This window comes from Coregonus clupeaformis, chromosome 5, assembly GCF_020615455.1.
Source record: "Coregonus clupeaformis isolate EN_2021a chromosome 5, ASM2061545v1, whole genome shotgun sequence".
Lineage (NCBI taxonomy): Eukaryota > Metazoa > Chordata > Actinopteri > Salmoniformes > Salmonidae > Coregonus > Coregonus clupeaformis.
The window spans coordinates 42,761,610-42,779,700 of record NC_059196.1 but is presented as its reverse complement, the minus strand read 5'-3'; the positions used below and the strand labels follow the sequence as shown (position 1 = coordinate 42,779,700).

At 49.4% G+C, this 18,091-nt stretch overlaps 1 protein-coding gene across 4 annotated transcripts in view; it reads right to left on the bottom strand.

Annotated features, from left to right (window-relative positions):
• The window catches only part of fndc3a (fibronectin type III domain containing 3A), a 206,400-nt gene that overhangs the window by 75,522 nt on the left and 112,787 nt on the right, over positions 1 to 18,091 (bottom strand). For all 4 annotated transcript variants that reach the window (XM_045214559.1, XM_045214560.1, XM_045214558.1 and 1 more), the window contains 7 exons: positions 17,268 to 17,326; positions 5,902 to 6,053; positions 5,726 to 5,785; positions 4,118 to 4,265; positions 3,600 to 3,778; positions 2,405 to 2,576; positions 2,008 to 2,094 (listed from right to left, as the gene is read on the bottom strand). In XM_045214559.1, coding sequence (XP_045070494.1) covers positions 2,008 to 2,094; positions 2,405 to 2,576; positions 3,600 to 3,778; positions 4,118 to 4,265; positions 5,726 to 5,785; positions 5,902 to 6,053; positions 17,268 to 17,326 — 857 coding nt within the window. The remainder of the gene's footprint in view (positions 1 to 2,007; positions 2,095 to 2,404; positions 2,577 to 3,599; positions 3,779 to 4,117; positions 4,266 to 5,725; positions 5,786 to 5,901; positions 6,054 to 17,267; positions 17,327 to 18,091) is intronic.

The following is an 18,091-nucleotide window of genomic DNA, read 5'->3' as shown; positions in this document are numbered from 1 at the left end:
ACTGTATTAGTTGTATGACTCTATAGACTGTATTAGTTGTATGACTATAGACTGTATCAGTTGTATGACTATAGACTGTATCAGTTGTATGACTCTATAGACTGTATTAGTTGTATGACTCTATAGACTGTATTAGTTGTATTACTCTATAGACTGTATTAGTTGTATGACTCTATAGACTGTATTAGTTGTATGACTCTATAGACTGTATTAGTTGTATGACTCTATAGACTGTATTAGTTGTATTACTCTATAGACTGTATTAGTTGTATTACTCTATAGACTGTATTAGTTGTATGACTCTATAGACTATTATTTGTATGACTCTAGACTGTATTAGTTGTATGACTCTATAGACTGTATTAGTTGTATGACTCTATAGACTGTATTAGTTGTATTACTCTATAGACTGTATTAGTTGTATGACTCTATAGACTATTATTTGTATGACTCTAGACTGTATTAGTTGTATTACTCTATAGACTGTATTAGTTGTATGACTATAGACTGTATTAGTTGTATGACTCTATAGACTGTATTAGTTGTATGACTCTATAGACTGTATTAGTTGTATGACTATAGACTGTATCAGTTGTATGACTATAGACTGTATCAGTTGTATGACTCTATAGACTGTATTAGTTGTATTACTCTATAGACTGTATTAGTTGTATTACTCTATAGACTGTATTAGTTGTATGACTCTATAGACTGTATTAGTTGTATGACTCTATAGACTGTATTAGTTGTATTACTCTATAGACTGTATTAGTTGTATGACTCTATAGACTGTATCAGTTGTATGACTCTATAGACTGTATCAGTTGTATGACTCTATAGACTGTATTAGTTGTATGACTATAGACTGTATTATTTGTATGACTCTATAGACTGTATTAGTTGTATGACTCTATAGACTGTATTAGTTGTATGACTCTATAGACTATTAGTTGTATTACTCTATAGACTGTATTAGTTGTATGACTATAGACTGTATTAGTTGTATGACTCTATAGACTGTATCAGTTGTATGACTCTATAGACTGTATTAGTTGTATGACTCTATACTGTATTAGTTGTATGACTCTATAGACTGTATTAGTTGTATGACTCTATAGACTGTATCAGTTGTATGACTCTATAGACTGTATTAGTTGTATGACTCTATAGACTGTATTAGTTGTATGACTATAGACTGTATTAGTTGTATGACTCTATAGACTGTATCAGTTGTATGACTCTATAGACTGTATTAGTTGTATGACTCTATAGACTGTATTAGTTGTATGACTATAGACTGTATTATTTGTATGACTCTATAGACTGTATCAGTTGTATGACTCTATAGACTGTATTAGTTGTATGACTATAGACTGTATTAGTTGTATGACTATAGACTGTATTAGTTGTATGACTATAGACTGTATTATTTGTATGACTCTATAGACTGTATTAGTTGTATGACTATAGACTGTATTAGTTGTATGACTCTATAGACTGTATCAGTTGTATGACTCTATAGACTGTATTAGTTGTATGACTCTATACTGTATTAGTTGTATGACTCTATAGACTGTATTAGTTGTATGACTCTATAGATTGTATTAGTTGTATGACTCTATAGACTGTATTAGTTGTATGACTCTATACTGTATTAGTTGTATGACTCTATAGACTGTATTAGTTGTATGACTATAGACTGTATTATTTGTATGACTCTATAGACTGTATCAGTTGTATGACTCTATAGACTGTATTAGTTGTATGACTCTATAGACTGTATTAGTTGTATGACTCTATAGACTGTATTAGTTGTATGACTCTATAGACTGTATTAGTTGTATGACTCTATAGACTGTATTAGTTGTATGACTCTATAGACTGTATTAGTTGTATGACTCTATACTGTATTAGTTGTATGACTCTATATACTGTATTAGTTGTATGACTCTATAGACTATCAGTTGTATGACTCTATAGACTGACTTGTCCCAGAGTGTCTCTTACCCTGAACTTGTACTTGGTGCTCCTGAGCAGGTTCTTGACAGTGCAGGACAGCTCATCGCCATCATAGCTGGGCTGGAAGCCATAACCCTGGGGAGACAGAGGACACAGAGGGGACAAAGACTAGCTGAGTCCATCTTCAAATTCAAACACTGTCTGATACACACAGACAGTTTTAGAGGAGAGAAACATTTAAAGGGACTAGAATAGAATCGAATACTAGTCATGTCTCTTTATGACAGTACAGTTTCAAGGTTCAGGGTAACGTTAGCTGACTGATCTGTACCTCATCAGTATGTTATGTCATATGATTGATTGATTGACTGATTGACCCATACCTCGTCCTCATCAGTATTTTATGTCATATGATTGATTGATTGATTGACTGATTGATCCATACCTCGTCCTCATCCATCTCCAGGCTGTAGAAGATGTCGTCCTCCTTGGGGGAAGTGGAGGGTCTCTGCCAGGTCAGACACAACCACGTCACCCCCGCCTTCACCAGCTCTGGGGGGAGGGGGGGGGAGGGCACGCTGCACGACGTATACAGGTCCACTGCCTCAGAGAACTCACTAACGGAGACAAAGGAAAAAATTAAGAGAAAAGAGGAGAGAGGGGAGAGAGGAGAGAGAAGGGGAGAGAAGGAGAGAGAAGGAGAGAGGGGAGGGAGGAGGGGGAGAGAGAAGGAGAGGGGGAGGGAGGAGAGAGGGAGGGAGGAGAGGGGGGAGGGAGGAGAGAAGGGAGGGAGGAGAGGGGGAGAGAAGGAGAGAGGGAGGGAGTAGAGGGGGAGAGGAGAGAGAAGGAGAGAGTGGAGAGAAGGGAGGGAGGGGGGAGAAGGAGAGAGGGGAGGAGAGGAGGGAGGAGAGGAGAGAGGGGAGAGAAGGAGAGAGAGGAGAGAAGGAGAGGGGGAGAGAAGGAGAGGGGGAGAGAAGGAGAGGGGGAGGGAGGGGAGGGGGAGGGAGGGGAGAGGGGGAGAGAAGGGAGAGAGGGAGAGAGGGGAGGGAGGAGAGAGGGAGAGAGGGGAGGGAGGAGAGAGGGAGAGAGGGAGAGAAGGAGAGAGGAGAGCTGGGAGGGAGGAGAGATGGGAGGGAAGAGAGGGGGAGGGAAGAGAGAAGGAGAGAGGGGAGGGAGAAGAGGGGGAGAGAGGGGAGGGAGAAGAGGGGGGAGAGAGGGGAGGGAGAAGAGGGGGGAGAGGGGGGAGAGGGAGGGGGAGGGGGGAGAGAGAAGGAGAGAGGGGAGAAAAGGAGAGAGGAGGAGAGAGGGAAGGGAGGAGAGAGGAGAGGGGAGGGGAGGAGAGAGGGGAGGGGAGGGGAGGAGAGAGGGGAGGGAGGAGAGGGAGGAGAGAGGGGAGGGAGGAGAGGGAGGAGAGAGGGGAGGGAAGGAGAGAAGGAGAGAGGGGTGAAGGACAGGAAAGACCATTTCAGAACTGAAATGTAGACCCAAAACAGAAAGTCCTCAAATCTACATATTACAGGGCCTTTAACACATTTTTTAAAAGAGCCAAGGAGAGACTGCACAGACTGCTGTAGACAGTCTTTAGTTGTCATTTTCAAACACTGTGTCCAGGAGGAAATAGCGTTGAGTTGGCCACGTACCTGACACCCATGTCGTTTTTGGCTGCGAGGCGGAAGGAGTATCTTGAAGCTGGAGAGAGCTTGGTGACCCGATACTGCTTCTGGGGTCCATAGTAACACTGCTCATATCCCCCGGTGCCCTTACCCTCGTCCCACTGAAGGATGTAGTTTTGGATTTTAGAGCCGTTGTCACATGGGGCCTGTGAAAGGAAGACATCTTGATTACTCTCAATAACATCACATTCATTCCAGGCCCAGTGGTGCATACTCACAATTCACTAAACACAATGGCCAAACTAACAAGTACACAACACACAAAAATGTCCCATCCCTGGTAGCTAGCATCCACTGTGCTCTTGAAACCACAACAGTTACAGTATATTCAAATACATTTTAGTCATTTAGCAGACGCTCTTATCCAGAGCGACTTACAGTTAGTGAGTGCATACATTATTTTTTTTTATTTTTTTCATACAAATAGTCTTTCCATGAGGTCCGGGGTAAAAAGCATGAATAGGCCTCTACAATAGCTCCATCACCTTCCACTGCAGGACCAGGATGCTGCTCTTGGAGCCGCTAGTCTTTCTGGGGGGGCTGGGGGGGTCCGGTTCGCAGCTCCGGGTGGTGAAGGCTACTGCCTCCGACGGACTACCCTGCAAACACTGCCCTGCACACACAGCCATGACCCTGGAGAGAGAGACAGAGAGATAGTGGGCACTACAGCCATGACCCTGGAGAGAGAGACAGAGAGATAGTGGGCACTACAGCCATGACCCTGGAGAGAGACAGAGAGATAGTGGGCACTACAGCCATGACCCTGGAGAGAGAGACAGAGAGATAGTGGGCACTACAGCCATGACCCTGGAGAGAGAGACAGAGAGATAGTGGGCACTACAGCCATGACCCTGGAGAGAGAGACAGAGAGATAGTGGGCACTACAGCCATGACCCCTGGAGAGAGACAGAGATAGTGGGCACTACAGCCATGACCCTGGAGAGAGAGACAGAGAGATAGTGGGCACTACAGCCATGACCCTGGAGAGAGAGACAGAGAGATAGTGGGCACTACAGCCATGACCCTGGAGAGAGAGACAGAGAGATAGTGGGCACTACAGCCATGACCCTGGAGAGAGAGACAGAGAGATAGTGGGCACTACAGCCATGACCCTGGAGAGAGAGACAGAGAGATAGTGGGCACACACAGCCATGACCCTGGAGAGAGAGACAGAGAGATAGTGGGCACTACAGCCATGACCCTGGAGAGAGAGACAGGGAGATAGTGGGCACTACAGCCATGACCCTGGAGAGAGAGTCAGAGAGATAGTGGGCACTACAGCCATGACCCTGGAGAGAGAGACAGAGAGATAGTGGGCACTACTTTTGACAATATATATTTTGGACAGTCATCCTATGGTGGTTCAGACAGACAACTGTATTATTGATTACAGCACACAGACAGACAACTGTATTATTGATTACAGCACACAGACATACAGCTGTATTATAGATTACAGCACACAGACATACAGCTGTATTATAGATTACAGCACAGACATACATACAGCTGTATTGTTGATTAGAGCACAGACAGACATACAGCTGTATTGTTGATTAGAGCACAGACAGGCAGACATACAGCTGTATTGTTGATTAGAGCACAGACAGACATACAGCTGTATTGTTGATTAGAGCACAGACAGACATACAGCTGTATTGTTGATTAGAGCACAGACAGACATACAGCTGTATTGTTGATTAGAGCACAGACAGACATACAGCTGTATTGTTGATTAGAGCACAGACAGACATACAGCTGTATTGTTGATTAGAGCACAGACAGACATACAGCTGTATTGTTGATTAGAGCACAGACAGACATACAGCTGTATTGTTGATTAGAGCACAGACAGACATACAGCTGTATTGTTGATTAGAGCACAGACAGACATACAGCTGTATTGTTGATTACAGCACAGACAGACATACAGCTGTATTGTTGATTAGAGCACAGACAGACATACAGCTGTATTGTTGATTAGAGCACAGACAGACATACAGCTGTATTGTTGATTAGAGCACAGACAGACATACAGCTGTATTGTTGATTAGAGCACACAGAGGGGGCCCTGAACAGTACGTTGTACCAACCTGACGTGGTAGTCTGTTGCTGGCCTCAGGTCTTCTAAAGTTGTACTTAGTTGGTCACCACTGGAACAGGAGAGGGAAAACAACAGCCAGAGGTGACATATTGTACACATTATGTTGGGGTCATTTCAGCAGGGAATGCAGGATAGCCCGGGGTGACACACACACGGCACCCCTACCTGTACATGCTGGTGTACTTCCCGTCCTTGCCGCTGTAGGAGATGGACACGTCGTAACTGAGAGGATCGAGGGAGGGGCTGTCCCCCTCTCCCTCTGCCCTGCTGGGGGCCACCCAGCTCAACACTGCCCCTCTGGCCTGGATGTCTGTCACCTGGAGGGGTCACAGGACAGAATCAGAGGTGGTTCAGGATTAAATGTCTGTTGCACACTACTAATTAGTGTCCTTTAGAAGAAAATGACCAGATTCTCAGCAAACTGATTAAACAGAAGGAAAGGGTTAAACTACTGCATTAAACTCAGCAACCAACAGCAGAGATCATGTCAACAAATAGGAACAAGGCACTCTTCATATCCTTCAAAAGCCTTTATTGTTATGGCATGTTCACTAGTTTCTGCATAGCGTTGGTCAGGGAGCAGACAGTAGAGCTAGCCTGCTCCTGTAGGGAGGCCAACAGTAGAGCTAGCCTGCTCCTGTAGGGAGGCCAACAGTAGAGCTAGCCTGCTCCTGTAGGGAGGCCAACAGTAGAGCTAGCCTGCTCCTGTAGGGAGGCCAACAGTAGAGCTAGCCTGCTCCTGTAGGGAGGCCAACAGTAGAGCTAGCCTGCTCCTGTAGGGAGGCCAACAGTAGAGCTAGCCTGCTCCTGTAGGGAGGCCAACAGTAGAGCTAGCCTGCTCCTGTAGGGAGGCCAACAGTAGAGCTAGCCTGCTCCTGTAGGGAGGCCAACAGTAGAGCTAGCCTGCTCCTGTAGGGGAGGCCAACAGTAGAGCTAGCCTGCTCCTGTAGGGAGGGCAACAGTAGAGCTAGCCTGCTCCTGTAGGGAGGCCAACAGTAGAGCTAGCCTGCTCCTGTAGGGAGGCCAACAGTAGAGCTAGCCTGCTCCAGTAGGGGAGGCCAACAGTAGAGCTAGCCTGCTCCTGTAGGGAGGCCAACAGTAGAGCTAGCCTGCTCCTGCAGGGGAGGCCAACAGTAGAGCTAGCCTGCTCCTGCAGGGGGCCAACAGTAGAGCTAGCCTGCTCCTGCAGGGAGGGCAACAGTAGAGCTAGCCTGCTCCTGCAGGGAGGGCAACAGTAGAGCTAGCCTGCTCCTGTAGGGGAGGCCAACAGTAGAGCTAGCCTGCTCCTGTAGGGGAGGCCAACAGTAGAGCTAGCCTGCTCCTGTAGGGAGGCCAACAGTAGAGCTAGCCTGCTCCTGTAGGGAGGCCAACAGTAGAGCTAGCCTGCTCCTGTAGGGAGGCCAACAGTAGAGCTAGCCTGCTCCTGCAGGGAGGGCAACAGTAGAGCTAGCCTGCTCCTGCAGGGAGGGCAACAGTAGAGCTAGCCTGCTCCTGTAGGGAGGGCAACAGTAGAGCTAGCCTGCTCCTGTAGGGAGGGCAACAGTAGAGCTAGCCTGCTCCTGTAGGGAGGCCAACAGTAGAGCTAGCCTGCTCCTGCAGGGAGGGCAACAGTAGAGCTAGCCTGCTCCTGCAGGGAGGGCAACAGTAGAGCTAGCCTGCTCCTGCAGGGAGGGCAACAGTAGAGCTAGCCTGCTCCTGTAGGGAGGCCAACAGTAGAGCTAGCCTGCTCCTGTAGGGAGGCCAACAGTAGAGCTAGCCTGCTCCTGCAGGGAGGGCAACAGTAGAGATAGCCTGCTCCTGCAGGGAGGGCAACAGTAGAGCTAGCCTGCTCCTGCAGGGAGGGCAACAGTAGAGCTAGCCTGCTCCTGCAGGGAGGCCAACAGTAGAGCTAGCCTGCTCCTGTAGGGGAGGCCAACAGTAGAGCTAGCCTGCTCCTGCAGGAGGGCAACAGTAGAGCTAGCCTGCTCCTGCAGGGGAGGCCAACAGTAGAGCTAGCCTGCTCCTGTAGGGAGCAAGGCAACAGTAGAGCTAGCCTGCTCCTGTAGGGAGGCCAACAGTAGGCTAGCCTGCTCCTGTAGGGAGGGCAACAGTAGAGCTAGCCTGCTCCTGCAGGGGAGGCCAACAGGTGAGCTAGCCTGCTCCTGTAGGGAGGCCAACAGTAGAGCTAGCCTGCTCCTGTAGGGAGGCCAACAGTAGAGCTAGCCTGCTCCTGTAGGGAGGCCAACAGTAGAGCTAGCCTGCTCCTGTAGGGAGGCCAACAGTAGAGCTAGCCTGCTCCTGTAGGGAGGCCAACAGTAGAGCTAGCCTGCTCCTGTAGGGAGGCCAACAGTAGAGCTAGCCTGCTCCTGTGGGAGGCCAACAGTAGAGCTAGCCTGCTCCTGTAGGGAGGCCAACAGTAGAGCTAGCCTGCTCCTGTAGGGAGGCCAACAGTAGAGCTAGCCTGCTCCTGTAGGGGAGGCCAACAGTAGAGCTAGCCTGCTCCTGTAGGGAGGCCAACAGTAGAGCTAGCCTGCTCCTGTAGGGAGGCCAACAGTAGAGCTAGCCTGCTCCTGCAGGGAGGGCCAACAGTAGAGCTAGCCTGCTCCTGTAGGGAGGCCAACAGTAGAGCTAGCCTGCTCCTGCGGCTCGCTTCTGAGGGGACCAACAGTAGAGCTAGCCTGCTCCTGTAGGGAGGCCAACAGTAGAGCTAGCCTGCTCCTGTAGGGAGGCCAACAGTAGAGCTAGCCTGCTCCTGTAGGGAGGCCAACAGTAGAGCTAGCCTGCTCCTGCAGGGAGGCCAACAGTAGAGCTAGCCTGCTCCTGTAGGGAGGCCAACAGTAGAGCTAGCCTGCTCCTGCAGGGAGGGCAGCACTAACCTTTAGTTGAATGTCATCTTTTCCAATTACAACGGTCTACCTGACTGGGCACCTCTTGGGGATTTATTCTCTGTTTTGGGAGGTCAAAAATAACCTGGACCAACCGACAGGAAGTCAGGAACGGTTCACTACATGGAAGAATGCAATCAACCCATGTCCGTCCGTCTGTCTGTCTGTCTGTCCTACTCCCCTCTGTCTGAGCTGGGACCAGTGTCTGTCTCACAGGAGGAGAATACCCCTACCCTCCCCATCTCTCTCTCCATACCCCTACCCTCCCCATCTCTCTCTCCATACCCCTACCCTCTCCCATCTCTCTCTCCATACCCCTACCCTCCCCATCTCTCTCTCCATACCCCTATCCTCCCCATCTCTCTCTCCATACCCCTACCCTCCCCATCTCTCTCCCATACCCCTACCCTCCCCATCTCTCTCTCCATACCCCTACCCTCCCCATCTCTCTCTCCATACCCCTATCCCTCCCAATCCCTCTCTCCATACCCCCTACCCTCCCCATCTCTCTCTCATACCCCTACCCTCCCCATCTCTCTCCATACCCCTACCCTCCCATCTCTCTCTCCATACCCCTACCCTCCCCATCTCTCTCTCCATACCCCCTACCCTCCCCATCTCTCTCTCCATACCCCCTACCCTCCCCATCTCTCTCTCCCATACCCCTACCCTCCCCATCTCTCTCTCCATACCCCTACCCTCCCCATCTCTCTCTCCATACCCCTACCCTCTCCATCTCTCTCTCCATACCCCTACCCTCCCCATCTCTCTCTCCATACCCCTACCCTCTCCATCTCTCTCTCCATACCCCTACCCTCCCCATCTCTCTCTCCATACCCCCTACCCTCCCCATCTCTCTCTCCATACCCCTACCCTCCCCATCTCTCTCCATACCCCCTACCCTCCCCATCTCTCTCTCCATACCCCTACCCTCCCCATCTCTCTCCCATACCCCTACCCTCCCCATCTCTCTCTCCATACCCCTACCCTCCCCATCTCTCTCTCCATACCCCTACCCTCCCCATCTCTCTCCATACCCTACCCTCCCCATCTCTCTCTCCATACCCCTACCCTCCCCATCTCTCTCTCCATACCCCTACCCTCCCCATCTCTCTCCCCATACCCCTACCCTCCCCATCTCTCTCTCCATACCCCTACCCTCCCCATCTCTCTCTCCATACCCCTACCCTCCCCATCTCTCTCTCCATACCCCTACCCTCCCCATCTCTCTCTCCATACCCCTACCCTCCCCATCTCTCTCTCCATACCCCTACCCTCCCCATCTCTCTCCCCATACCCCTACCCTCCCCATCTCTCTCTCCATACCCCTACCCTCCCCATCTCTCTCCCATACCCCTACCCTCCCCATCTCTCTCCATACCCCTACCCTCCCCATCTCTCTCTCCATACCCCTACCCTCTCCCATCTCTCTCTCCATACCCCTACCCTACCCTCCCCATCTCTCTCTCCATACCCCTACCCTCTCCATCTCTCTCTCCATACCCCTACCCCTACCCTCCCCATCTCTCTCTCCATACCCCTACCCTCCCCATCTCTCTCTCCATACCCCTACCCTCTCCATCTCTCTCTCATACCCCTACCCTCCCCCATCTCTCTCTCCATACCCCTACCCTCCCCTCCCCATCTCTCTCTCTCATACCCCTACCCTCCCCATCTCTCTCTCCATACCCCTACCCTCCCCCATCTCTCTCTCCATACCCCTACCCTCCCATCATCTCTCTCCATATCCCTACCCTCCCCATCTCTCTCTCCATACCCCTACCCTCCCATCTCTCTCCCATACCCCTACCCTCCCCATCTCTCTCTCTCCATACCCCTACCCTCCTCATCTCTCTCCATACCCCTACCCTCCCCATCGCTCTCTCCATACCCCTACCCTCCCCATCTCTCTCTCCATACCCCTACCCTCTCCATCTCTCTCCATACCCCTACCCCCCCATCTCTCTCTCCATACCCCTACCCTCCCCATCGCTCTCTCCATACCCCTACCCTCTCCATCTCTCTCCATACCCCTACCCTCTCCATCTCTCTCTCCATACCCCTACCCTCCCCATCGCTCTCCATACCCCTACCCTCTCCATCTCTCTCCATACCCCTACCCTCTCCATCTCTCTCCATACCCCTACCCTCTCCATCTCTCTCTCCATACCCCTACCCTCTCCATCTCTCTCTCCATACCCCTAACCTCACCATCTCTCTAAACCTCTCTCCATCTCTCTAAAACCCTCTCCATCCCCCTACCCTCACCCTCTCTCTAAACCTCTCTCCATCTCTCTAAAACCCTCTCTATCCCTCTACCCTCTCTCTCTCTCCAAACCACTCCACTACCCATCTCTCTCTAAACCTCTCTCCATATCCCTCCTTACAAACCCCCTACATCCCCCTCTCTCCCGCTCCCCATATCTCTTTCAAATAGACTTGTTTAGGTCCTTTACATGGGTCTGACATCAGACATTGACGACAGAGACGGACAAGATGACGAGTACCATCTTATATAAGGTCAAAGACATTCTATTTCCAGTTTAACTGATTCTCATCCAGCAGCTGGAGCTAGCTGGGTCATTAAACAAGGCTAGGATTGCGTCCCAAATGGCACCCTATTCCCTATATAGTGCACCACGGCCGAAAGGTCTCTGGTCAAAAGTAGTGCACTATATAGGGAATAGGGTGCCATTTGGGATGCAGACGTTGACTAGGCCAGCCTAATCCTGCATGGTATGAAGGAAGGAAAACTGTGCTACTGCCTGCGGTTCAACATTAAAGAGCTATGATCTGATCCAGCTTCTTAAAATAAATCAGATTCATAACAGAAAGTCATTAGGCCTCCTCATTTACTCCAATATGATTAGGGCAAAATCTCCACTCGTAATCCAACACAAAGACCATTTAGTTCCTCATCAGACCAGACTTCAATAGCATTACCTCCCTCCATACCACCTCTGTTCTGTAGCTAATACCTCCTCTGTTCTGTAGCTAATACCTCCTCTGTTCTGTAGCTAATACCTCCTCTGTTCTATAGCTAATACCTCCTCTGTTGTGTAGCTAATACCTCCTCTGTTGTGTAGCTAATACCTCCTCTGTTGTGTAGCTAATACCTCCTCTGTTCTGTAGCTAATACCTCCTCTGTTCTGTAGCTAATACCTCCTCTGTTCTGTAGCTAATACCTCCTCTGTTCTGTAGCTAATACCTCCTCTGTTCTGTAGCTAATACCTCCTCTGTTCTGTAGCTAATACCTCCTCTGTTCTGTAGCTAATACCTCCTCTGTTCTGTAGCTAATACCTCCTCTGTTCTGTAGCTAATACCTCCTCTGTTGTGTAGCTAATACCTCCTCTGTTCTGTAGCTAATACCTCCTCTGTTCTGTAGCTAATACCTCCTCTGTTGTGTAGCTAATACCTCCTCTGTTGTGTAGCTAATACCTCCTCTGTTATGTAGCTAATACCTCCTCTGTTGTGTAGCTAATACCTCCTCTGTTCTGTAGCTAATACCTCCTCTGTTCTGTAGCTAATACCTCCTCTGTTCTGTAGCTAATACCTCCTCTGTTCTGTAGCTAATACCTCCTCTGTTCTGTAGCTAATACCTCCTCTGTTCTGTAGCTAATACCTCCTCTGTTGTGTAGCTAATACCTCCTCTGTTCTGTAGCTAATAATTGTTCTGTAGCTAATACCTCCTCTGTTCTATAGCTAATACCTCCTCTGTTCTGTAGCTAATGCCTCTTCTGTTCTGTAGCTAATACCTCCTCTGTTCTGTAGCTAATACCTCCTCTGTTCTGTAGCTAATACCTCCTCTGTTGTGTAGCTAATACCTCCTCTGTTCTGTAGCTAATACCTCCTCTGTTGTGTAGCTAATACCTCCTCTGTTGTGTAGCTAATACCTCCTCTGTTCTGTAGCTAATACCTCCTCTGTTCTGTAGCTAATACCTCCTCTGTTGTGTAGCTAATACCTCCTCTGTTCTGTAGCTAATACCTCCTCTGTTCTGTAGCTAATAATTGTTGTGTAGCTAATACCTCCTCTGTTCTGTAGCTAATAATTGTTGTGTAGCTAATACCTCATCTGTTGTGTAGCTAATACCTCCTCTGTTGTGTAGCTAATACCTCCTCTGTTGTGTAGCTAATACCTCCTCTGTTGTGTAGCTAATACCTCCTCTGTTCTGTAGCTAATACCTCCTCTGTTCTGTAGCTAATACCTCCTCTGTTGTGTAGCTAATATCTCCTCTGTTCTGTAGCTAATAATTGTTCTGTAGCTAATGCCTCCTCTGTTCTATAGCTAATACCTCCTCTGTTCTATAGCTAATGCCTCTTCTGTTCTGTAGCTAATACCTCCTCTGTTCTGTAGCTAATACCTCCTCTGTTCTGTAGCTAATACCTCCTCTGTTCTGTAGCTAATACCTCCTCTGTTCTGTAGCTAATACCTCCTCTGTTCTGTAGCTAATACCTCCTCTGTTCTGTAGCTAATACCTCCTCCGTTCTGTAGCTAATACCTCCTCCGTTCTGTAGCTAATACCTCCTCTGTTGTGTAGCTAATACCTCCTCTGTTGTGTAGCTAATACCTCCTCTGTTCTGTAGCTAATAATTGTTGTGTAGCTAATACCTCCTCTGTTCTATAGCTAATATCTCCTCTGTTCTGTAGCTAATACCTCCTCTGTTGTGTAGCTAATACCTCCTCTGTTGTGTAGCTAATACCTCCTCTGTTCTGTAGCTAATACCTCCTCTGTTGTGTAGCTAATACCTCCTCTGTTGTGTAGCTAATACCTCCTCTGTTCTGTAGCTAATACCTCCTCTGTTCTGTAGCTAATACCTCCTCTGTTCTTTAGCTAATACCTCCTCTGTTGTGTAGCTAATACCTCCTCTGTTCTTTAGCTAATACCTCCTCTGTTGTGTAGCTAATACCTCCTCTGTTGTGTAGCTAATACCTCCTCTGTTGTGTAGCTAATACCTCCTCTGTTCTGTAGCTAATACCTCCTCTGTTCTGTAGCTAATAATTGTTGTGTAGCTAATACCTCCTCTGTTCTATAGCTAATACCTCCTCTGTTCTGTAGCTAATACCTCCTCTGTTGTGTAGCTAATACCTCCTCTGTTGTGTAGCTAATACCTCCTCTGTTGTGTAGCTAATACCTCCTCTGTTCTGTAGCTAATACCTCCTCTGTTCTGTAGCTAATATCTCCTCTGTTGTGTAGCTAATACCTCCTCTGTTGTGTAGCTAATACCTCCTCTGTTCTGTAGCTAATACCTCCTCTGTTCTGTAGCTAATACCTCCTCTGTTCTGTAGCTAATACCTCCTCTGTTCTGTAGCTAATACCTCCTCTGTTCTGTAGCTAATACCTCCTCTGTTGTGTAGCTAATACCTCCTCTGTTCTGTAGCTAATACCTCCTCTGTTCTGTAGCTAATACCTCCTCTGTTGTGTAGCTAATACCTCCTCTGTTGTGTAGCTAATACCTCCTCTGTTCTGTAGCTAATGCCTCCTCTGTTCTATCGCTAATGCCTCCTCTGTTCTGTAGCTAATACCTCCTCTGTTGTGTAGCTAATACCTCCTCTGTTGTGTAGCTAATACCTCCTCTGTTCTGTAGCTAATACCTCCTCTGTTCTGTAGCTAATACCTCCTCTGTTCTGTAGCTAATACCTCCTCTGTTGTGTAGCTAATACCTCCTCTGTTCTGTAGCTAATACCTCCTCTGTTCTGTAGCTAATACCTCCTCTGTTCTGTAGCTAATACCTCCTCTGTTCTTTAGCTAATACCTCCTCTGTTGTGTAGCTAATACCTCCTCTGTTCTGTAGCTAATACCTCCTCTGTTGTGTAGCTAATACCTCCTCTGTTCTGTAGCTAATACCTCCTCTGTTCTGTAGCTAATACCTCCTCTGTTCTGTAGCTAATACCTCCTCTGTTCTTTAGCTAATACCTCCTCTGTTGTGTAGCTAATACCTCCTCTGTTGTGTAGCTAATACCTCCTCTGTTCTGTAGCTAATACCTCCTCTGTTCTGTAGCTAATACCTCCTCTGTTGCGTAGCTAATACCTCATCTGTTCTATAGCTAATACCTCCTCTGTTCTGTAGCTAATACCTCCTCCTCAGGTAACAGGTAAACACACCAAGCACTTCCACCACCAAGTAAGAAAATAGACTATAGTAATGCCAGCTGTAGACGTTTAATGGTACTGGGAATGGGGATTCTCTCATGGTCTGAAGTCAGCAGGTTTTTACCCAGTTAAATAAACCAGTTGTTAGCCAGATGTTCAGCATTAGTGATGACTCACCACCACAACAACACAGGTGTCTCCTGTGGTGTGTAAAAACATCTAGATCACTGGTATGTTGCTAACATTGTATGTGGAAGTACATTTCTTTTAGTCATTTCACTTTACACAATACCCCCTGTGGGAATCGAACCCACAACCCTGCGCAACGCCATCTCTGCTACTCCGGCCATCTGCCAGAAATGCATTGACGATAAGTCGCTCTGAATAAAAACGTCTGTGAAATGACTAAATGTAGGCCAATATAAAATTAGCAGCAAAATGTTGACTTGTACCATTTTATGTGTTTTTGGACACAGGTTTAAGGGGATATAGACAAGACGGCATACAGAGAGGAGGTAGGAACTCTGACAGCGTGGTGACAGGTAAACAACCTCTCTTTCAACGTCAGTAAAACAAAGGAGCCGATTGTGGACTTCAGGAGGAACCAGGCTGGGAAGGTCCCCACCCGCATCAACGGGGCCGCCGTGGAGACGGTCAAAAACATCAAGTTCCTCAGCGTACACATCTCCGAGGAGCTGAAACGGTCAAACCAAACGGACAACGTGGTGAAGGCATGACAGCAACTCTTCAACCTCATGAGGCTGAAGAAATTCGGCCTGTCCTCGAGGGCCCTCAGTGTTCTACAGGAGCACCGTCGAGCTCGTCGCTGTTGCAGCGAGAGCATACTGCCACAGCCTGGTACGGCAAACCACATATGTCGCCAGCTTACGGCAACTCCACCGCCGTGTTCTACAGGAGCACCGTCGAGAGCATACTGTCGGGGTGCATCACAGCCTGGTACGGCAACTCCACCGCCGCGGACCGCAAGGCGCTACAGAGGGTGGTACGCTCAGTCGAACCCACCATCGGGTGCTCACTGCCTGACCTCCAGGACACCTACAACACCAGGTGTCTCAGGAAGGCCAAGAAGATCATCAAGGACCTCAGCCACCCAAGCTACGCCCTGTTCTCCCCGCTTCCATCCCTCAGACACGGGCAGTATAGGAGCATCATGGCAGTATAGGAGCATCGTGGCAGTATAGGAGCATCGTGGCAGTATAGGAGCATCGTGGCAGTATAGGAGCATCGTGGCAGTATAGGAGCATCGTGGCAGTATAGGAGCATCGTGGCAGTATAGGAGCATCGTGGCAGTATAGGAGCATCGTGGCAGTATAGGAGCATCGTGGCAGTATAGGAGCATCGCGGCAGTATAGGAGCATCGTGGCAGTATAGGAGCATCGTGGCAGTATAGGAGCATCATGGCAGTATAGGAGCATCGTGGCAGTATAGGAGCATCATGGCAGTATAGGAGCATCATGGCAAAAACTGGAACACTGGCCAATAGTTTCTACCCTCACACCATCAGGCTGCTGAATAGCCACCACTAGTCAGCTACCTTCTCCCCCTGCCCCCCACCCCCCAGTCAGCTACCTGCTTCCCCTGCCCCCCTCCTGGCCCCCCACCCCCCAGTCAGCTACCTCCTCCACCGGCCCCCTGCTGTTCCCCCACCCCCCAGTCAGCTACCTGCTTCCCCTGCCCCTCCTGGCCCCCCACCCCCAGTCAGCTACCTCCTCCCACCGCCCCCTGCTGTTCCCCCACCCCCAGTCAGCTACCTGCTTCCCCTGCCCCCCTCCTGGCCCCCCCCCCCCCAGTCAGCTACCTGCTTCCCCTGCCCCCCTCCTGGCCCCCCACCCCCAGTCAGCTACCTGCTTCCCCTGCCCTCCTGGCCCCCCACCCCCCCAGTCAGCTACCTGCTTCCCCTGCCCCCTCCTGGCCCCCCACCCCCCAGTCAGCTACCTGCTTCCCCTGCCCCTCCTGGCCCCCACCCCCAGTCAGCTACCTGCTTCCCCTGCCCCCCCCTGGCCCCCCCACCCCAGTCAGCTACCTGCTTCCCCTGCCCCCCTCCTGGCCCCCCACCCCCAGTCAGCTACCTGCTTCCCCCTGCCCCCCTCCTGGGCCCCCACCCCCAGTCAGCTACCTGCTTCCCCTGCCCCCTCCTGGGCCCCACCCCAGTCAGCTACCTGCTTCCCTGCCCCCTCCTGGCCCCCCACCCCCAGTCAGCTACCTGCTTCCCCCACCCCCCAGTCAGCTACCTCCTCGGCCCCCCACCCCCCAGTCAGCTACCTCCTCCCCTGCCCCCCTCCCCCCAGTCAGCTACCTGCTTCCCCTGCCCCCCTCCTGGCCCCCCCACCCCCAGTCAGCTACCTGCTTCCCCCTGCCCCCCTCCTGGGCCCCCCACCCCCTCAGTCTATTATTTCACTTTGTATTATTACTACTATTATTGTTTCATTCACTTCTCTTTGACCTGCAATGTCACTGTAGCCGTGCAATTACTTCTGCGACCCTGTGCATGTAATAGACTCTGATTTGTTTTGATATATTATGGTATGTAAAGGAGACAGACAGAGACACTCACCACTGGTTTACTGACAGTGTTCAACAAAGCCTGTAGGATCAGGTCCTCTTCATCCATTTCTAGAGGGAGACACACACAAAGGAGCACAGAGAAGACATTACGATATCAAGTTATGCAATTTACTACGCACAAAAAAAATCATAGTGATCATCATACGTCTGCACGTTAATCCCAGGGCAACAGGCAGGTCATTAATGTACAGTCAAAAACTCTACTCTGTCCTGGCCACCCAGATGGTTGGACCAGCTTCCCCTTGATGCTAGGACACAAGAGTCTCTGCCTACTAGAACCTTCTACTAGCACTGACCTTGCTGATAACTTCTTTATTGAGGGAAAACATGTACTTCCTACGACTGTGAGGCGGTTGTCTCGCCCATCCACCTTCAGGTGAATGGACCAAGTTGCTCTGGATAAGAGCGTCTGCTAAATTAAACATTCTAGTCAAAAAAAAAATAATGTCCAGGCTAAACAGGAGAGGTCATAGGGTAAAAGCCCTGGGGGATCCCAAAAGGTCATAGGGTAAAAGCCCTGGGGGATCCCAAAAGGTCATAGGGTAAAAGCCCTGGGGGATCCCAAAAGCATAGCGGCGTGTAGGTGATATCTGGTTGCTCACCAACACGTTGGGTTTCAGAAAGGACTTCATATAACAGTAAACAACCCATCTAAGTTATTCTATTCAATCTACTTCAATCATGTATAAAGCCTTAATACTAATACAACGAAATACCACCCCAGGGACTCTAATTCCCTGCACAGGGCATTACTAGTAAATGAACTGCTGTGGCTAAGGGAAGCTGAGTATTTAGTCCTCCATGCAGCACCGG